We start from the raw sequence: 23190 nt of genomic DNA on the forward strand, positions 1-23190 counted from the left end.
TCTCCGCGGCACTCCTTATGGGACATTTACAATGGAGTTCTTTGAATATTTTATAGCGTTTAAGACAGAAGGCTATCAAATATTAATGTTGATGATAAGGCTGACCTGTTGCTCAGGGTCAAGCATGAGTGCATTAAAAAGGGAGAGCTCCATCTCTGTCTCACTGAGCAACACACAGAGCACAGAGAGCACCACACACACCCTAATCTCTCGTGGACAGACTACATAACATAAATGGTATCTTTAACGTCAGTCAAAAGATTGCTGGATGTGACATCTAACCAGCGACAGTAGTTCTAGTGCTTCGATCTTCCGTCACTGCTTATTTGGATGTATAAGGTTTGGTGGAGGTGGTGCTTAAAGTGGGTGCGGAGTTTCAAGCAGAACGTTTTTGGAAAGGGGGAGGGGCTTTGGCTGAGTTTCTGTTTTAGGCTAGTGGAGACTTAGCTAGTCTCATTAGTGTATTTTCTCATGCATCTTCCCTAGAACCTAATCGAGCATCTGATGCAATTACGCAAGATTTTTTGGGGGTTTCCAAGATTACACACACTCAGCCACCCGTCACACACACACACACACACACGCACGCACGCACGCACGCACACGCACACACACACACACACACACGGTAAACCCTGGAGCTGGAACAGATTGGCTCTAGTGTGTGTGTGTGCTTCTACGTAAATCATCTATAAGCATATGTCACACTCTAAATGGTGTCTAACGTGTGACATAACAATTCCCACTGTAGGGTGAATTGTCAAATGTGACATAACGCACTATGTTTGTTTATACCCCATTTATAGAGTGTGACTTACGCTCATTAGATGATTTGTGAAGCATTCATGTAGTGCTTATGAAGCCTTTATGTATGCTATATAAAATCGTTATTAGTTGTACTTTGCTTAAAGTAGGGCCCATTATAACATAGGCATAATAACCAACAACAACTATCATGTAAAAAAAAAACGATCCAAAAAACTATGATGAAAATGATAAGAGTAAGAACACCTAAGAAGGGTTTACTGATTATTCCATACTCCTGCTGAATTGAGGTGGGGCAGTCTCTCTCAGTGATCGGCTACTGTATGTGGTCTGTGGTGTGAGATCTTAGATGAGAACTCCGGTATAAATCGATCGAAACACACGCAGGCCCCTCTCTTGCCACTCTCAAAGTAGTTACATGATCAGAGACGCAGCGCAATCAATGTCCAAAGTGATTGCCCTGCCATGGAACCTTGTTAGAAAACTATTAATCCCCCTATCTCCCCAGTCGAGAGCTCCCCTTCCCCATTCGTTCCCCCTTCAGACACCAAAGACAATGTCATTACTGTTCAAGATGAGTCCGCGGCCACGCTACAGGTCCATATTTAAGACGTATCATGATTAAAACTATATATATTTTTTTTATCTCATCAGAACAGAACTTTGAGTCACCATGGCTCCCTGTCTGTGAGGACATTTTAATAGAAGACGACCGTGTGTGAAATTAATTTATTTTCCCAATCACCTCTTCTTAGATGATTAAAGACAAAGTGATTTCCTCAGGCAACTGTTCATACAGAAGATAGTGATTTGACTAGTTCCAAAAGTATGGCCAATGAAGCACAACCAACGCACAACGTTGTCTCAACGTTGATTCCAGCCATCCCTATTTGTGGGCTACATGTTTTGTATTCTATCCATTGGTGCTGAGGTATAAGACTACATGACCGATTTTGAACATCGATCTAAGAAAACTCTGTAATTTACACCAATTCTATAGTGTTTGTGTATTATTCGTTGTTTCTTCACCCATCGCTTAGCCTGGCTTTTTGTAAGGTCTGAGTAATCCTCATTGCATCGTCATACGGAGAAAAGACAAGAGCCGAAAAATGAATCACAAATCATATTCTGTCACACACACTTCTTTTGTATTCCAGTCGTAAAATTATTAGTGGTTGGCTTTTCAAAAGAATAGTCTGTCTAGCGACCTTGGTGTAACTAATCACTGTTCATGACAGGAAATAGTAAAGGATTTCCTCAGAAGCATGGCTCATTCTGATTGCCATTCCTTTTTTATGTCTCGCAATGGTATTTTCAAGGGGAAAATATTTATCGAGCAGGAAACGGTCTTAGATAGACACTGTGAGAAAATAGGTTAAATCAAATCAAACATGCAATTAAAAAGTTCTGAGCAGAAACCAAGAAGGTCATTCAAAAAAAATTACAAACCAAACAATTGGACCAACACACTAAGAAGTTTACATTATTTTAAGTAGCGACAGGAGTTGTTTCTAAATGTGTTACCGGACTAGGGCCCAGAGATTTTCCTGATCAAGTCACATGGTCAGGGAACAACTCCTGGCCCTATTTGTGTGGAATGCAGCCCTCCCTGGCTGTGGTGACTGTAGTGTTGACAGAGGATTCTTGTTCATTGCTACTCCCCCTTCTGGGACGGCTACAAGGCTCTCCCTTTGGAAAATCAGATCACGCCTCCATTCTGCCCCCCCCCCCCCCTTCCTTCTATAGGCAGACACTTAAACAGGAGGTACCCGTAGTAAGGACTGTTCAACATTGGTCTGACCAATCGGAATCTATGCTTCAAGATTGTGATATGTTCCGGGTTGCCTCTGAGAATAATATTGACGTATGCACTTGCTCGGTGACTGTGTTCATCAGGAAGTGCATAGAAGATGTTGTTACCACTGTGACAATTATAACTTATTCAATCCAAAAACCGTGGATAGATGGCAGCATTCTCACAAAACTGAAAGCGCGAACACCGCATTTAACCACGGCAAAGTGACTGGGAACATGGACGAGTACAAACAGTCCAGCTATGACCTCCATAAGGCAAACAGACAGGCAAAACAGTGGAGTCACAATTCAACAGCTCAGACATGAGACGTATGTGGCAGGGACCAATGTGGGCCACCGCCACTCACGAGGACTGTGAGCTCTTGTTCTCCGTGGCTGACGTGAGTAACACATTTAAGAGTGTTAACCCTCGCTAGATTGCCGGCACAGGCAGCATCTATAGCAGCGTCCTCAGAGCATGTGCAGACCAGCTGGCTGGAGTGTTTACAGACATATTCAATCTCTCCCCATCCCAGTTCCTGAACCCAAGAAAGCGAAGGTAACTCAACTAAACGACTATCGCCCCGTAACGCTCACTTCTGTCATCACGAAGCGCTTTGAGAGGCTAGTTAAGGATCATATCACCTCTACCTTACCTGAACGCCAAGACCCACTACAATTTGCATACCGCCCCAACAGATCCACACTGATGCAATTGCCATCACACTGTACACAGCCCTATCCCATCTTGACAAGAGGAATACCTATGTAAGAATGCTGTTCAGACAACAGCTCAGCCTTCAACACCATAGTACACTCCAAGCTCATCACTAAGCTCGGGGCCCTGGGTCTGAACTCTGCCCTGTGCAACTGGATCCTGGACTTCATGACGGGCCGACCCCAGGTGGTGAAAGTAGGCTACAACCACTCGGCTATGCTGATCCTCAACAAGGGGGGCCCCACAAGGGTGCGTGCTCAGCCCCCTCCTGTACTTCCAGTTCACTCATGACTGCATGGTCTCTAACTCCATCATCAAGTTTGCAGATGACACAACAGCCTGATTACCAACAACGACTAGTTAGCCTACAGGGAAGAGGTGAGGGCCTTGGCAGAGTGGTGCCAGGAAAATAACCTCTCCCTCAACGTCAGCAAAATGAAGGAGCTGATTGTGGTCTTCAGGAGACAGCAAGAGGAAAACGCCCCATCCACATCAACGGGCCGCATTGGAGAGGGTGAAAAGCTGCAAATTCCTCGGTGTTCACATTACCGACAACCTGAAATGGTCCATCCACACAGACAGTGTGGTGAAGAAGGTGCAACAGCGCCTCTTCAACCTCATGAGGCTGAAGGAATTTGTCTTGGCCACTAAGACTCTCATAAACTTCTACAGATGCACCATTGAGAGCATCCTGTTGGGCTTTATCACCGCCCAGTACGGCAACTGCACCATCCATAACCGCAGGGCTCTCCAGAGGATGGTGTGGTCAGGCGGGGGCACACTGCCTGCCCTCCAGGACATCTACAGCACCCGGTGTCACAGGAAGGCCAAAACGATCATCAAGGATTTCAGCCACCCGAGCCACGGCCTGTTCACCCCCCTACCATCTAGAAGGTGGAGACAGCACAGGTGCATCAAAGCTGGGATCGAGAGACTGAAAAACAGATTCTATCTCCAAGCCATCAGACTGTTAAATAGTCACCACTAGCCGGCCTCCTCTGCCCTGAACATTAGTCACTGTTACTAGCCGGCTACCACCCAGTACTCAACCCTGCACCTTAGAGACTGCTGCCGTATATACAGTTGAAGTTGGAAGTTTACATACATTTAGGTTGGAGTCATTAAAACTCATTTTTCAACCACTCCATAAAATGTATTGTAAACAAACTATAGTTTTGGCAAGTCGGTTAGGACATCTACTTCATGCATGACACAAGTAATTTTCCCAACAATTGTTCACAGACAGATTATTTCACTTATAATTCACTCTATCACAATTCCAGTGGGTCAGAAGTTTACATACACTAAGTTGACTGTGCCTGTGCATGGCTTTAGAAGCTTCTGATAGGCTTATTGACATAATTTGAGTCAATTGGAGGTGTACCTGCGGATGTATTTCAAGGACTACCTTCAAACTCAGTGCTTGACATCATGGGAAAATCAAAAGAAATCAGCCAAGACCTCAGAATTTTTTTTGGAGAGCTCCACAAGTATGGTTCATCCTCGGGAGCAATTTCCTGAAGGTACCACGTTCATCTGTACAAACAATAGTACGCAAGTATAAACACCATGGGACCATGCAACCATCATACCGCTCAGGAAGGAGACTCGTTCTGTCTCCTAGAGATGAACGTACTTTGGTGCGAAAAGTGCAAATCAATCCCAGAACAACAGCAAAGGACTTTGTGAAGATGCTGGAGGAAACGGGTACAAAAGTATCTATTTGCACAGTAAAACGAGTCCTATATCGACATAACCTGAAAGACCACTCAGCAAGGAAGAAGACACTGCTCCAAAACCGCCACAAAAAAAACAGACTACGGTTTGCAATTGCACATGAGGACAAAGATCATACTTTTTGGAGAAATGTACTCTGGTCTGATGAAACAAAAACAGAACTGATTGGCCATAACGACCATCGTTATGTTTGGAGGAAAAAAGGGGATGCTTGCAAGCCGAAGAACACCATCCCAACCATGAAGCACGGGGGTGGCAGCATCATGTTGTGGGGGTGCTTTGCTGCAGGAGGAACTGGTGCACTTCACAAAATAGATGGCATCATGGGAATGGAAGATGATGTGGATATATTGAAGCAACATCTCAAGACATCAGTCAGGAAGTTAAAGCTTGGTCGCAAATGGGTCTTCCAAATGGACAATGACCCCAAGCATACTTCCAAAGTTGTGGCAAAATGGCTTAAGGACAACAAAATCTAAGTTTTGGAGTGGCCATGACAAAGCCCTTACCTCAATCCTGTAGAACATTTGTGGGCAGAACTGAAAAAGCGTGTGCGAGCAAGGAGGCCTACAAACCTGACTCAGTTACACCAGCTCTGTCAGGAGGAATGGGCCAAAATTCACCCAACTTATTGTAGGAAGCTTGTGGAATGCTACCCGAAACGTTTGACCCAAGTTAAACAATCTAAAGGCAATGCTACCAAATACTAATTGAGTGTATGTAAACTTCTGGCCCACTGGGAATGTGACGAAATAAATAAAAGCTGAAATAAATCAGTCTCTCTACTATTATTCTGACATTTCACATTCTTAAAATAAAGGGGTGATCCTAACTGAGCTAAGACAAGGAATTTTTACTAGGATTAAATGTCAGAAATTGTGAAGAACTGTGTTTAAATGTATTTGGCTAAGGTGTATGTGTCTCGTCCTGACCATAGTAAGTTGTTATTTTCTATGGTAGAGTAGGTCAGGGCGTGACAGGGGGTGTTTGTCTGTTTTTGTATTTCTATGTTCAGTTTCTAGTTTTGTATTTCTATGTTGGTGTTGTTTGGGTTGATCTCCAATTGGAGGCAGCTGATCCTCGTTACCTCTAATTGGAGGTCATATTTATGTTGATGTTTGTCTCACCTGTGTTTGTGGGTGATTATATTTTGAGTAGTGTGTTTTCTCTCTGCGCCACGGTTTGTTGTTTTTGTGTTTCAAGTATTAGTGTATTGCATTTCAGTTTCACGTTAAATAAAATATTTGGAACTACGAACACGCTGCATTTTGGTCCGATCCTTTTGACAGCCGTGACAGTATGTAAACTTCCGACTTCAACTGTATATAGAGTCATTGAACACTGGTCACTTTAATAATGTTTACATACTGTTTTACCCACTTTATATGTATATGCTGTATTCTATTCAAGTCTCATCCGATATTACTACTGCTCCTTTACACACCTTTTCTATTCATATACTGTCCATAATGTCTATACAAAACATCATATACGTACATTTACATTTTAGTAATTTAGCGATTTACAGTTAGTGCATTCATCTTAAGATAGCTAGGTGGGACAGCCACATATCACAAGCATAGAAAGTAAACATTTCCTCAATAACATAACTATTAGTAGAGTCAGAACTAGAAGGTGGGGGGGGGGGGTCAGTGCACGTGCTGGTTTATTAGGTACTCCAGAACAGCCTGAATTCTTTCGGCATTCTACAAGGTGTCAGAAACGTTCCACAGGTCCATGCTGACGTAGTTGCTGCAGATTGGATGGCGGTACATTCATGCTGTGAACAGCCCATTCCACTTTGCATCACTTATTTGTTGAACGCGGAACGGGGGAGAGCTCTGTTTGTTTTTTTGGAAAGTTTGTTGTTTTAAGTGTTCTATTGATCAAGTATGGTTATTAGCTAGCTACCTTTAAAGTCTGGATCCCGTGACGCGGTTGGCATCAGTTGCTGGGACCGCTGTTATCTGTCCAAGGATCCTGCTGACCAAGGGTCTGAGGAGCTGCTTGGCGTAGCAGCTAGCCTAGCTGCATATCAAGCTAGCAGGGTTTTCTTGAGGGCTTGAACGCAGCCCGCGATGTGGTTAGCCAATGTGGTTGGGACTCCGGATTGTCCCGGGCTTGTGGCTGTCTAGATCCCTGCTGTTTGTTGCTGTTTCCAACGTGCCCTGTCTGGAACTGCGAGGAGTAACAGCATGGCCTACGTTGCTACTATGACAAAGACCAAAGCCGGAGGGAGTACCGTTCAGGACAGTGGTGTCTCCCTATAACAGGTGAAGGATTTTTTATATAAAAAAATGGTTCTACAAGCAGTTGTTACAACAGCGAGAAAATAGCTTCAAGTGTTGTGTCCAATTACTGGTGGAGTCAACTAATAAAGGAATGGATGACCTGACCAGAGAGGTCCAGGACCTGAAGAACAGTTTGCAATTCTCCCACGGTCAGCTCGATGAGTTGAAACAGGAGAACGGCAAGATTACAGCAATCTGTAAGTCATTGAGAGAGGACATCAGTTCTGCATGTGAATCTATGATATAAATTATGGAGAAATCGGATTATTTCGAGGCACAGTCAAAAAGGAACAGCATTGTTGTGGACAGAATTGCAGAGCCTCCAAATGGACGGAGTCTGAGGACAAAGTGAGGGAAATTATCTCGGAGAAACTGAAGAGGTTGAGCGCGCCCTCAGGACTGGAAAACCCACCACCGGCCTAGGTGACAGGCCCAGGCTGAGAGTGGTCAAGTTCCTGAGGTTCAAGGACAAGGTAGCGGAACATACATCTTCCTCAACGAGGACTATCCGGAAGCTGTTCTCCAAAAGAGGAAAGAACTAAGCCATGAAAGCTTCCAGAGCGCTTGGGGACATTGCTTACATCTGCTATGACAGCCCCATTATCCACCCTCCCACCCAAAAGCCTGGAAGGGATGAGAGAGCCAAGCCTATGGGTTTGTAGTTTCAACCCCAAAACACACATACACACTTACGCACACTTACAACTGATTAATGGACTGCTGAATTTTTTTTTTTCACTTGCTTTGTTTGCTCTTTTCCATATTACGTCAACCTCTGAGAAGTTACCCAGGAAAGGGCTATAAATAGCCCATAGTAATATATGTAGCCTTAGAAATAAGGTTCATGAAATCGATAACTTGCTAACATCAGATAACACTAGTACATTAGAAATTTCTGAGACTCATTTAGATAATCCCTTTGATGATAAAGCAGTAGCAATACAAGGATATAACATCTATAGAAACGACAGTAATGGTTATGGGGGAGGTGTTGCTGTATATATTCAGAGCCATATCCCTTTAATGCTTAGAGAAGATCTTATGTCAAGCATTATTACATTGTTGTGGTTGCAGGTTCACCCGCCTCATCTAAAGCCTATTATTTTGGGGTGTTGCCATAGGCCACCAAATGCTAACAGTCAGTATTTAAATAATGTGTGTGAAATGCTTCATAGTATATGTGATGTAAACAGAGAGGTCTACTTTCTGGCTGTCCGCTCAAGAGGAATCTTCTCACTGTAAGCGGTGCCTGTAATCTGGATCAGGTTATTAATCAACCTACAGTTAAAGTCGGAAGTTTACATACACCTTAGCCAAATACATTTAAACTCAGTTTATCACAATTCCTGACATTTAATCCTAGTAAAAATCCCATTTTAGGTCAGTAAGGATCACCACTTTATTTTTTGTCACAACTTTGGAAGTATGCTTGGGGTCATTGTTCATTTGGAAGACCCATTTGCAACCAAGCTTTAACTTCCTGACTGATGTCTTGAGATGTTGCTTCAATATATCTACATAATCTTCCTCCCTCATGATGCCATCTATTTTGTGAAGTGCACCAGTCCCTCCTGCAGAAAAGCACCCCCACAACATGATGCTGCCACACCCATGCTTCACGTTGGAATGGTGTTCTTCGGCTTGCAAGCCTCCCCCTTTTCCTCCAAACATAACGATGGTCACTATTTACATTTACATTTAAGTCATTTATCCAGAGCGACTTACAAATTGGTGCATTCACCTTATGATATCCAGTGGAACAACCACTTTACAATAGTGCATCTAAATCATTTAGGGGGGGTTAGATGGATTACTTTATCCTATCCTAGGTATTCCTTAAAGAGGTGGGGTTTCAGGTGTCTCCGGAAGGTGGTGATTGACTCCGCTGTCCTGGCGTCGTGAGGGAGCTTGTTCCACCATTGGGGTGCCAGAGCAGCGAACAGTTTTGACTGGGCTGAGCGAGAACTGTGCTTCCTCAGAGGTAGGGAGGCGAGCAGGCCAGAGCTGGATGAACGCAGTGCCTTTGTTTGGGTGTAGGGCCTGATCAGAGCCTGAAGGTACGGAGGTGCCGTTCCCCTCACAGCTCCGTAGGCAAGCACCATGGTCTTGTAGCGGATGCGAGCTTCAACTGGAAGCCAGTGGAGAGAGCGGATGAGCGAGGTGACGTGAGAGAACTTGGGAAGGTTGAACACCAGACGGGCTGCGGCGTTCTGGATGAGTTGTAGGGGTTTAATGGCACAGGCAGGGAGCCCAGCCAACAGCGAGTTGCAGTAATCCAGACGGGAGATGACAAGTGCCTGGATTAGGACCTGCGCCGCTTCCTGTGTGAGGCAGGGTCGTACTCTACGAATGTTGTAGAGCATGAACCTATAGGATCGGGTCACCGCCTTGATGTTAGTGGAGAACGACAGGGTGTTGTCCAGGGTCACGCCAAGGTTCTTAGCACTCTGGGAGGAGGACACAAGGGAGTTGTCAACCGTGATGGCGAGATCATGGAACGGGCAGTCCTTCCCCGGGAGGAAGAGCAGCTCCGTCTTGCCGAGGTTCAGCTTGAGGTGGTGATCCGTCATCCACACTGATATGTCTGCCAGACATGCAGAGATGCGATTCACCACCTGGTTATCAGAAGGGGGAAAGGAGAAGATTAATTGTGTGTCATCTGCATAGCAATGATAGGAGAGACCATGTGAGGATATGACAGAGCCAAGTGACTTGGTGTATAGCGAGAATAGGAGAGGGCCTAGAACAGAGCCCTGGGGGACACCAGTGGTGAGAGCACGTGGTGCGGAGACAGATTCTCAGTTTCATCAGACCAGAGGACATTTCTCCAAAAAGTACAATCTTTGTCCCCATGTGCAGATGAATGTGGTACCTTCAGGCATTTGGAAAATGCTCCCAAGGATGAACCATACTTGTGGAGGTCTACAATTTTTTGTCTGAGGTCTTGGCTGATTTCTTTTGATTTTCCCATGATGTCAAGCAAAGAGGCACAGCATTTGAAGGTAGGCCTTGAAATACATCCACAGGTAAACCTCAAATTGACTCAAATGATGTCAATTAGCCTATCAGAAGCTTCTAAAGCCATGACATAATTTTCTGGAATTTTCCAAGCTGTTTAAAGGCACAGTCAACTTAGTGTATGTAAACTTCTGACCCACTGGAATTGTGATGCAGTGAATTATAAGTGGAATAATCTGTCTGTGAACAATTGTTGGAAAAATTACTTGTGTTATGCAGAAAGTAGATGTCCTAACCAACTTGCAAAAACTATAGTTTGTTAGCAAGAAATTTGTGGAGTGGTTGAAAAATGAGTTTTAATGACTCCAACCTAAGTGTATGTAAACTTCCGACTTCAACTGTACCAGGTTGTTTACAAACACTACAGGAACAAGATCATCCTTTTGTACTGATCACATTTTTACTAATACTGTAGAACTTTGTAGTAAAACTGTATCCATACCTATTGGATACAGTAATCACAATATAGTGGCTATATCCAGGAAAGCCAAAGTTCACAAAAATATTTTTCTGTGACTCTTATGTGGATGATGTTAAAAATATTTGTTGGTCTGATGCTACTAATAAGTAGCATCTAGACACTGCACTTGATGAATTTATGATATTGCTTCTTTCAATTATTGATAAACATGCACCTGTTAAGAAACTGACTGTTAGAACTGTTAAGGCTCCATGGATTGATGAGGAATGGAACAACTGCACATCTGACTGGCTGACATGCTAATTGAGAAATAATGTGACAACAAAAATAAAAATAAACTGTATTATGAAGCCAACATCAATGATGTAAAGAATGAGGGAAAAACAACCTTGGAGTACTTTAAATGAAATTATGGACAGAAAGACAAATTCAACTCCATCGTTCATAGAATCAGATGGCTTATTTTAATCATTACTTAATTTGCAAAGTGGCCAAAATTAGGCAGGAAATGTCAACAACGAATAGTGAGCGATCGTATTAATACATTAAAAAAAAAATAATTGAAGAAAAGCATTATAAGTCTGAATTTTGTAAAGTTAGTGTGGGAGAGGTGGAAAAATTGATATCGATCAATAATGACGAACCTGGCATTGACAACTTAGAAGGAAAGCTACTGAGGATGGAAGCTGACTCTATAGCCACTCCTATCTGTCATATCTTTAATCTGAGCCCAGAGGAAAGTCTTTGTCCTCAGGCCTGGAGGGAAGCCAAAGTAATTCCGCTACCCAAGAGTGGTAAAGCGGCCATTACTGGTTCAAACAGCAGACCTATAATAATAAAATTGTGTTTGACCAAATACAATGCTTTTTCTCTGTAAACAAATTAACAAATTGACTTTCAGCATGCTTATAGAGAAGGGCACTGAAAATGTACTGCACTGACACAAATGAATGATGATTGGTTGAAAGAAATTGATAATAAGAAGATTGTGGGAGCTGTACTGTTAGATTTCAGTGCAAAGTCATTCCGCTACCCAAAGCGGCCTTTACTGATTTTAACAGCAGACCTATTCGCTTGCTAACAGCTCTTAGCAAACTGTTGGAAAAAATGTGTTTAACCAAATACAATGCTTTTTCTCTGTAAACAAATTAACAAATTGACTTTCAGCATGCTTATAGAGAAGGGCACTCAACATGTACTGCACTGACACAAATGACTGATGATTGGTTGAAAGAAATTGATAATAAGAGGATTGTGGGAGCTGTACTGTTAGATTTCAGTGCAGCCTTATATTATTGATCATAACCTGTTGCTGAGAAAAATTACACTATCGGTCAAAAGTTTTAGAACACCAACTCATTCAAGGGTTTTTCTTTACTTGTACTATTTCTACATTGTATAATAATACTGAAGACATCAAAACTATGAACTAACACATATGGAATCATGTAGTAACCAAAAGAGTGTTAAACAAATAAAAATATATGTTATATTTTAGATTCTTCAAATAGCCACCCTTTTTCTTGATGACAGCTTTGCACACTCTTGGCATTCTCTCAACCAGCTTCATGAGGTAGTCACCTGGAACGCATTTCAATTAACAGGTGTGCCTTCTTAATCTGTAGGAGCGATCCATTTTTGTGAAAGGGGATGTGTACCTAATAAACTGTTCGGTGAGTGTATATTGTTATTCTGTCTCTCGCTGTTCAAATAAACCTACCATTAAAATTAAAAAATCAGCAGGGGATCAAATACTTTTTTCCCTCACTGTATAAATGTTTGCCAAAAATAATAATAAACTACAACAGAAATGCGTATTCAGACCCTTTGCTATGAGACTTGAAATTGAGCCAAGGTTTCAACCTGTTTCCATTGATCATCCTGGAGATGTTTCTACAACTTGATTGGAGTCCACCTGTGGTAAATTCAATTGATCGGACATGATTAGGAAAGGCACACACCTGTCTATATAAGGTCACACAGTTGACAGTGCATATCAGAGCAAAAACCAAGCCATAAGGTTGAAGGAATTGTACGTCGAGCTCCGAGACAGGATTGAGTCAAGGCACAGATCTGAGGAAGGTTACCACATTTGTTTTGCAACATTAAAGGGCCCAAAGAACACAGTGGCCTCCATCATTCTTAAATGGAAGAAGTTTGGAACCACCAAGACTCCTAGAGCTGGCTGCCAGCCAAACTGAGCAATCGGGGGAGAAAGGCCTTAGTCAGGGAGATGACCAAGATCCCGATGGTTATTCTGACAGAGCTCCAGAGTTCCTCTGCGGAGATGGGAGAACATTCCAGAAGGACAACCATCTCTGAAGCACTCCACCAATCAGGCCTTTATGGTAGAGTGCCCAGATGGAAGCCACTCCTCAGTAAAAGGCACATGACAGCCTGCTTGGAGTTTTCCAAAAAGGCACCTAAAGGACTCTCAGACCATGAGAAACAAGGTTCTCTGGTCTAATTAAACCAAGATTGAACTCTTTGGCCTGAATGCCAAGCGTCACGTCTGGAGGAAACCTGCCACCATCCCTACAGTGAAGCATGGTGGTGGCAGCATCATGCTATGGTGATGTTTTTCAGCTGCAGGGACTGGGTGACTTGTCAGGTTTGAGGCTGAATGGGCAAGAAAAAAGATTTAAGTGCCTTTGAACAGGGTATGGTAGTAGGTGCCAGGCGCACCGGTATGTGTCAAGAACTGCAACGCTGTTGGGTTTTTCAGCCAAGTTGACACAGCAGTGTTCCAACAGTTGTCTCAAGTTGGCTGGTTGGCTGGTGCTCGCTAAAAATCATTCTTTAACCTGTCTCTTCTCCTTCATCTATACTGATTGGAGTGGATTTTACAAGTGACTTCAATGGAGTCAATATAGGCCAGCATCTCTGTGGAATGCTTTCGACACCTTGTAAAGTCCATGCCTCGATGGAATTGAGGCTGTTCTGATTGAGGGTGTGTGTGTGCTTTCCTAGACCTCGACTAAGCAGGCAGCTCCCGGCCCTACTCACACTGCAGTGGGTGGTTCAGAGACACTTCATCCATAATAACAGTTCTCATCAGTGTGTGTTGCATTTCTGCGATGCTCACTAGTATGCCAGAAGTGCATGTTTTCTGAGTCACAGATTTCTCAAGGTGCCATTCACTGTGTTCTCATTAGTCAAAGCTTTTCAATGAAAACAAAGCATCATTCTGCTTTGTACAGCAAAAAGGTCACATGCTAGTTGAGTTTCCATTGTATTGATGTTGCTACTCGAGGTTCCAAAGATATCAGAGAGGATTTGATGATTTTCTGAAATGTTTGACTTGATCTTCTTAAATCATCCCTTCGTTTTTATCCCCCTGAGCCTCTTGCTCGTCTTCCCGTCTTCCCATTTGACCTACCCAGCATGCATTACCCCTTATCCATTAACTGGGCTTGTCGTCGATTGATGGAAATATCTCAAACAGCTATCAAACTGGACCTAGATTAAAGATATTAATTTCTTCAAAAACTACTGTCTCTCACCCTAAGAATTTAAATTGTGCCAAAAGGGGAAAAGAAAATCTAAAGAAAACCTAATGTTCAGTTGAAGCACATCAAACTTTTAATTAAATGACTTTTGTGTCACATATGGCCAGCCCTCTCCTTTAGGGACTTGTAGACATTTCACAAAATATTTTACCGATTGATCATTTAAAACTTTAGGGCAGGTGATTATTTATGAAATGGTTGAAATCCTTTTTTCTTAAGGTTAGAAATTGTGTTTTTTTCCACAGAAGCCTATATAATCTGGTTTTTCTCTCCCCGTCCCCAACTTGGGGCAGCAGTTAGCCTAGTGGTTAGAGCATTGGGCCAGTAACCAAAAGGTTGCTAGATGAAATCCCCAACTGACAAGGTAAAAATATGTTGTTCTGCCCCTGAAAAAGGCAGTTACTGTTCCTAGGCTGTCATTGTAAATACAAATTTGTTCTTAACTGACTTGCCTAGTAAAATAAACTAAAAACGTCCTTCCCCAACTTCAGTGTTGGCCTGGAGAAGATAGCAGCTCAGCGGAGACAGACAGCCATAAACGGCATGGGGAAATCATGATACCGCAGTCATTCAGAAACCAGTTTATTTCTCACCCAATACACAATTGTACTTATTAAACCCTCTCCTCTCAAAATCATTACAGGAAAACAGAACCCGGAAGTCAGACAAAGAACCGACCTTGTTTATCTTACTATTCCATTAGAATGTTACATAATACGGCGAGAGGAATCAATATCCGTTGGGTTTGTGCGAAACAGGGTACCATTTTGATTTGAAAGGTTGTCATGGAAACCGCTTCGCCAAATCCTGCGGCAGTGGTTGGATGGGAAGGTGAGGTGAGGGGAAACGTCTAATTGCCCTGTGCTTTGACCCTAATAACAGTCGGTCACAATTCGTGTCAATGGGACCTTCGGCATCGTTATATTGTACAGTAGGAAATGGAGCAGGACACGACTCAATCTAGGAGTCATTCTCGCTTCATTGTCACCCACGGAGCGTTCTATTCAGCAGAGAGGACAAAATGTAACCTTGGTCATTACAAATTGTTTGGTTGTTACCTTAGTCTATTCAGAGCCAATCTGGATGTAGATACAATAGCAATTTACGAGTGAGGTTGGTGTTATCTATTCTCATCATGTTTCCTCATCTCACGGTTTACGCAAGGAATGGCTGACTCAGATTTGATTAAAATGACGGTGCATGAGCCATTTGTCAATCTGATGTCAAGAGATAAAAGTTTTCATTGTTCCCTTGGGAGTGTAACATATAAATAAACCCACTGAAAAACACAGTTTAGCTCCAAATTGACAAGAATATCACAAGTGAGGGAGATAGATTACATCTGCATGTAAGAATACAATCTTTCAATATTCATCTATAAACCCAGTAGTGTTCTAGATTTGTCATATATGGGTGATTCCAAGGCGGCAGGAGCGGAAAATATTTTGGGTATCAGATTGTTTTGGCAATTTTCACATAAAAACTTAATTGGGAGGAAGGATGTTTGAAAAGCTTTATAGATTTGTATGACAAATCAATGTTGAGAAAATCATGATGAAAGTGGACATTTTAGACCCTTTTTAGATATAGTACATGCCTCCTGTAAGACCCTCTGATCTTTGAACTGTACATGAAACAGACAACATCTTGGTGTTAAGACTCCTTATAGTGTGCTCTAAAATATGGAGTATGTCTTGATTCTTAAATACAATTTTCCACATTCATTTATTAAACATTAACCCTTTACACTTGTGGGAATTGGTCTATATGGGTAGGGATACATTGAAATGTTTCTTACAGAAGAAATATGGAAAGCATATGCATGCCCATGGTAGCAATCAAAAGGCAAAGGTTTGGAGATTACAGGAATGAATGTTATTTTTACTGTGCTTTTCGCCACATTTGTTGATTACTAAATCTGAAAATACTCTGGATAAATTCAGTAACATGCTAAGAATATTCATGGTGAATTTGGGGTAGATGTAACATAAGACAATAAAATGACAAGGGTTTGAGTGAGAGGTCTAACTGGAGTCTCCAAGTGGACACACACCTCTCCAAAGTGTACACAGTTTCTATGTCATTTCAATGCAATTTTATGACTCAAAGAAGAGTCTTCAACTGTAAGGTGCTATTTTAAGTTCTCTTAGCTGTGCTATTGAGGAACTAGAGCAAGCGCACTTTAAGTTGTATTCTTTTGAAAACAGCTCTGCATCCCCACTTTTACACGATGTTTACACATTCCAAAAATGGTCCATTATAAATCGCAATCAGCGGGTGGACATCGATTTGAAAGCATGTTCTATTGCCAACATGGCTAGCGAAGTTACAAAATATGATCTTACAGTGTTAGGCAATTCAGAGAAGCAGATCGTAATTTTGGTGTGCATAGAATAGTCACGACTTGTGCATTCAGATGTATGTTCCCGCCAAAGTTCTCACAATACAACAAACATAGGCTCATTCTGTTCAGAGTATGACGCTATGTCATATTATAACTTTACATCAAACATAGTGATCATAAACGTTGACACTGTACTGTATATGACATGAGTTTTATGATATGGACATGTGAAGTGCACATTTGGACTAATGGATGTTTGGCTTGCTTGTAGGACATCAAAGCAGTATTTATTGTAATCCTTAACGTCTCATCTTTCAAAATACATAGAGTCTTCTTTATTTACAGCATTTCCCTCACTCAGACAACAAATAATGTGCAAAAGTTGCCCAATTAGCAGGAGGGAGGGAGGCATCTTGTCGCAAGCGGTGTTCAAGTTCAGAACAGCTGTCAGTCAAAACCAATACTGTGCTGTGAAGCGGTTGTTTTAAGACATACTGTTTGTAAAAACACAGTGAATGGGAAAATGGATTCAAAGGGAACTCGCAATCCTAAAGAAGAGCTGTGATTTGTTATTAATTTATTCAACATGATTTTTATTTTTTGGTCTAATAAACAATGTCTAATATTTTAGACATTGTTCGTAAAAATATACTGTTCAAACATCTCAGAGTGAGCTCTGGTACTTTTAATGATATGACCCATTTTATATAGAAATTGACATTACAGGTCATTAAAACTTCTTCTGGATCTGTGTCCCGTCCACGGGACGGTTGAGCTAACGTAGGCTAATGTGATTAGCATGACGTTGTATGTAACAAGAACATTTCCCAAGACATAGACATATCTGGTATTGGCAGAAAGCTTAAATTCTTGTTAATCTAACTGCACTGTCCAATTTACAGTAGCTATTACAGTGAAAGAATACCATGCTATTGTTTGAGGAGAGTGCACAATTTTGATCATGAAAAGTTATTAATAAACAAATTAGGCACATTCAGGCAGTCCTGATTTCAACATTTTGAACAGAAATGCATTGGGTTTTTTTCTTTGTATTATCTTTTACCAGATCTATTGTGTTATGTTCTACATTCCTTTCACATTTGAAAATGTTAACCTCTTAGAGGTTAATGTGAACATGTGTATTTCAGAATCTAGACATATTCGATATGTTAGAGCACACTAAGGAGGATAATGACACCAAGATGTTGTCTGTATCATGTACGGTTCACAGATCATAGGGTCTTACAGGAGGTATGTACAGGTCTAAAAAAGGCCTACAATTGCCAATTTCATCATGATTTTCAAAAAAATACAGTAGTTTGTGATGGGCCTCGGGGGACCCCTACAAGCTAATGAGCAGTCATTCTGACTGCAACATTCTAACAGTATTATCAATACATTTCAGATACGCTACAAAAATAATAATTTGGTTGTGTTTATGAAGGCCTTGGGTAACAGAATACGATTTGTATTTTATTTTAAATAACACAATAGCATTTTCATTAGTTTATGTTACTGTAGGCTACATGTAAAAACAAAAAACAAAACAAGTCAAGGGTTCAATCAATTTTATTTGTGGAGTGTCTTTGTTAGAATTATGAAACCGAATGCATATGTTTGGAACACGGTAACAGCTCCTTTTTAAAACAACAAAAAAATACAAAGAAATACCCCAACCACCAAGACGCACGGTCAAGTGTACAAATGATGAAAACATCAGTAGCATAAACAACATTATAAGCGCCAAGTGTTCTTGATAAATAGTGAAACTCAGCACGAAAGCAATAATGGCATTATGATGAATATACAGTGGGTATAGAAAGTCACCACCCTCTTTCAAAATGTTCACCATTTGTTGCCTAACAGCCTGAAATGAAAACACATAAAATTATACTTTTTCCGGCATTATTTACACACAGCCCGCCCTGTTCTTCATTCACAATTGGTGATTACATAATAACATCAACCTCATCAGACCCCTTGACTTTTTCCACATTTTGATACGTTACAGGCTTATTCTAATGGATAAAAAAATTATCCTAAGCAATATACACAATCTACCCAATCTACACAATCTGTGCCAAGCTTGTAGCCTCATTCCCAAGAGGACTCAAGGCTTTAATCGCTGCCAAAGGTGCTTCAACAAAGTATTGAGTAAAGGATCTGAATACTCATATAAATGTGATATTTCAGTTTTTTTATTTTTTATAAATTAGCAAAAAATTATAAAAACCTGTTTTTGCTTTGTCATTATGCGTGTAGATTGATGAGGGGAAAAAAACAATTTAATACATTTCTGAATAAAGCTGTAATGTAACAAAATGTGGAAAAAGTCAAGGGGTCTGAATACTTTCCGAAGGCACTGTATGTGTGAAATTAGTTTCGATATAGTTCATGTTCACGTTCGAGGCAATTATCTGGGAAATTATTAGCTGTACACTGCACTTTCAACTGTCGGAAGAATGAGCGGAGCAAGCCCTACTGTCGGGAGAAGGGGGGGCAACAGGGGAAAACCATTAGAAAAATTACATGCACTCCTGAAACTGGTTATAACTCTGGTTCTGTTTGTGAAATTAAGATTCTAACACTGACAGTGTGTTATAGAGACTTATTTAGGAAAAGTCAAAGACTTAAAAAATGGCAGAGTAATAAAAAAAATTGACCAGTCATAATGACTGCTTTAGCCGTTCTAGTGTTCATTTCCTATTTGAGAATAGGAATGAATGAGACCGCCAAAGACCAACCAGAGTGAAATATGATTACAATGTGGAACGTCATAGGAATGAATGAGACCACCAAAGACCAACCAGAGTGAAATATGATTACAATGTGGAACGTCATAGGAATGAATGAGACTGCCAAAGCAACATCACAGAGCTGATTAATAAGAGGCTTACAGAAGGGATTTGGATATCAATATCAACCTATTGCTTAAACTGACATTAATTGACTTCTATTTAATTTATCTCCCACCCCTGTATTTCAAAACAATTGTGACTATTGTGCGTTGGGGACTTGATGATGCATCCTTTGTCAAATCCTGCCACACAACAGGATGTTGAAAATTATTGGGTGAGGGGAGAAAGCATTTAGTAACCGTTTATTGTTTGAGGCTAAATCACAGGAAATACTAAGGTGTCAGGTTTCGGGGTCAAAAAATGACAGTCACTGCAACCGCAATACAAGAAGCTTTAATTTCTCAGGACTCCAAGATTGCTACTTTCTCTCACCCTGGCAGCGTAATTGATTTGATATGGGCCATGGCCAATGTAATCTTCCTTTAATTACGACCTGCTACTGGCAGAGAAAGAGCGTGAACACTGACTGACTGGCTGCTCTCCACCTCTTCTCTCGTTTGCTTTCTCCTGCTTTCCTTTGAATTTCTCTTCCTCTCCTTTCACTTCTCCTTTCACCTCTCCTTTCACTTCCCCTTCTCCCTCTTCCTGGTCTCTCAAATCCTAATTTCCTCTCTTTCTCTCCTCTTTCCACCTCTCCCGTCTGATTTAGTCCCAGCACCATGAGGATGAGAAAAGAGCGCTGAGTCGAGAGATCATCGTCCTCAACAATCACCTCATGGAGGCCAAGATCACCATTGAAAAGCTCAGAGAGGACAATGTGAGTATATAGCCAGCCATTGCGCAAAAATGAGTTTTTGAAGTGATTCACTGAAAAAACGACACACCCAATTAGACCAATGCCTGGTGATGGCCTTGCCATCCGTGCCAACTCTAACATGAACGTAAAAATCGCATTGTACATTTTCATCATCACAACTTCTTCATTCTTTAAAGTGCTAGAGTAAGATGTACAGTAGTGACCCTCAAATCGATAGGGGCCTGATCAGAAAAACGAGCACAATTTATTTTCTGGGCGGATGGATTTGTTCGGTAATTGATAGTGTGTTTGTTCCTTTGATTGTGTTCTCTCTAAGCGGAGGCTTGCCTTGTGAGACCCTCAACTTTAAATGGAAGTCAACTTTTGGGGTTGTCACAAGAGACATGAGGGGGAAGAACAGATATAGACTAGTAATCAATTTGTAATATCACTTTTGGGGACATTGTTTTTTGTTTGTCAAGCATTGTTGTGTACGCGAACGCCACATGCTGAAATTACTGTTTGGTCCCATTCTACTCTGATGTACAAATACCATGCAATTACATGGAATTTAAATGTATTTGTATATAACTGCAAAGTAATTATTGTAGTAACCTATTTGAAATAGATTTAAGTCAGTTACTCCCATTATAATTAATACTGTTCTTACGTCTGCATGGCACCCCAACCTATGACTCAACAACAGTGTCTATCTTTCCCATGCCAGGACCTGTACAGAAAGGACTGTAACCTGGCAGCACAGCTCCTACAGTGCTCCAAGTCACACCACAGAGGCCACAAGCTATCTGAGGTGAATTCTGATCTGCTCTACACTCACTGACCGCTAACAAACAGCCCTGTCTCAAATGCTCTTCTGTCAGGCTCTTGATGGCCACTTAATTTTCCCCTTGTTGATTTGACCATACAACTGAGCACAACAGAGGACAACCTGTCTCCAACAACATCTAGTCCACACAAAGGGGAAGTAGGAAGTGAAGCATGAGCAAAAATTCTCATAAATTCTCTTAGAAATGCCTCACAAACATGGGACGATTTTTTCAACGTAATGTCATGCATATATGGGCCAAGTAGCTATGCAACTACAGCATGAAATTGAAGGAGTTATTGAAATACAGTAAGATACCAGGGACCACAGCGGTTGTTATCGATTGACTCATTCAGCTGTCCATAATCACACTCATATTTTCATACTGAAATAACAGTGATTGGTTTTTGAAAGCACGTCCCTCCGAGTCAACTGAAACGTGAGACGCAGTACTAGTGAAGAATGTCAATGACCATTTCCAGAGAATTGACGAATCCGTGTGAAAAAGAACAAAAAACAAACGGTGAATATAGCTGAGCGCGATCAAAGGGATGCTGCATGATTCTCATTGGGACTTAACTCTGCTAATTACCAGCCAGATAAATTGATCGGTTTGCAGATGAGCCCCCTCAGGAAAGCTGCTGAACACGGCATGTTGGAGGCGCGTGTTAACCCTGCAGTCTCACCTGCTTCCCCACTCAATTCTCAATGGGGTAGGCAGGCTGCTAAAAATACCTGCTGAAGTCGGAAGTTTACATACACTTAGGTTGGAGTCATTAAAACTCGTTTTTCAACTACTCCATTAATTTCTTGTTAACAAACCATAGTTTTGGCAAGTCGGTTAGGACATCTACTTTGTACATAACACAAGTCATTTTTCAAACAATTGTTTATAGACAGATTATTTCACTTATAATTCACTGTATCACAATTCCAGTGGGTCGGAAGTTTACATACACTAAGTTGACTGTGTCTTTAAACAGCTTGGGAAATTCCAGAAAATTATGTCATGGCTTTAGAAGCTTCTGATAGGCTAATTGAAATCATTTGAGTCAATTGGCGGTCTACCTGTGGATGTATTTCAAGGCCTACCTTCAAACAGTGCCTCTTTGCTTGACATCATGGGAAAATCAAAAGAAATCAGACAAGACCTCAGGAAAAAAATTGGAGAACTCCACAAGTCTGGTTCATCCTTGGGGGCAATTTCCAAACACCTGAAGGTACCACGTTCATCGGTACAAACAATAGTATGCAAGTATAAACACCATGGGACCACGCAGCCGTCATACCGCTCAGGAAGGAGACGCGTTCTGTCTCCTAGAGATGAACATACTTTGGTGCAAAAAGTGCAAATCAATCCCAGAACAACAGCAAAGGACCTTGTGAAGATGCTGGAGGAAACAGGTACAAAAGTATCTATATCCACACTAAAACGAGTCCTATATCGACATAAGCTGAAAGGCCACTCAGCAAGGAAGAAGCCACTGCTCCAAAACCGCCACAAAAAAACAGACTACGGTTTGCAACTGCACATGGGGACAAAGATTGTACTTTTTGGAGAAATGTCCTCTGGTCTGATGAAACAAAAATAGAACTGTTTGGCCATAATGACTATCGTTATGTTTGGAGGAAAAAAGGGCAGGCTTGCAAGCCGAAGAACACCATCCCAACCATGAAGCACTTGGGTGGCAGCATCATGTTGTGGGGGTGCTTTGCTGCAGGAGGACTGATGTACTTCACAAAATAGATGGCATCATGAGGCAGGAAAATTATGATGTGGATATATTGAAGCAACATCTCAAGACATCAGTCAGGAAGTTAAAGCTTGGTCGCAAACGGGTCTTCCAAATGGACAATGACCCCAAGCATACTTCCAAAGTTGTGGCAAAATGGCTTAAGGACAACAAAGTCAAGGTATTGGAGTGGCCATCACAAAGCCCTGACCTCAATCCTATAGAAAATTTGTGGGCAAAACTGAAAAAACGTGTGCGAGCAAGGAGGCCTACAAACCTGACTCAGTTACAGATTCACCCAACTTATTGTGGGAAGCTTGTGGAAGGCTCCTTGCTCCAATTTAAAGGCAATGCTACCAAATACTAATTGAGTGTATGTAAACTTCTGACCCACAGAGAATGTGATGAAAGAAATAATAGCTGAAATAAATCATTCTCTC

General features: G+C 41.5%; 1 protein-coding gene across 3 annotated transcripts in view; it reads left to right on the forward strand.

Moving 5' to 3' along the window:
• The window catches only part of LOC106611855 (brain-enriched guanylate kinase-associated protein), an 83290-nt gene that overhangs the window by 54999 nt on the left and 5101 nt on the right, over nucleotides 1-23190 (forward strand). For all 3 annotated transcript variants that reach the window (XM_014212492.2, XM_045714228.1, XM_045714229.1), the window contains 2 exons: nucleotides 20105-20212; nucleotides 20919-21002. In XM_014212492.2, coding sequence (XP_014067967.2) covers nucleotides 20105-20212; nucleotides 20919-21002 — 192 coding nt within the window. The remainder of the gene's footprint in view (nucleotides 1-20104; nucleotides 20213-20918; nucleotides 21003-23190) is intronic.

The sequence above is a fragment of the Salmo salar genome, chromosome ssa01, assembly GCF_905237065.1.
Source record: "Salmo salar chromosome ssa01, Ssal_v3.1, whole genome shotgun sequence".
Classification (NCBI taxonomy): Eukaryota; Metazoa; Chordata; class Actinopteri; order Salmoniformes; family Salmonidae; genus Salmo; species Salmo salar.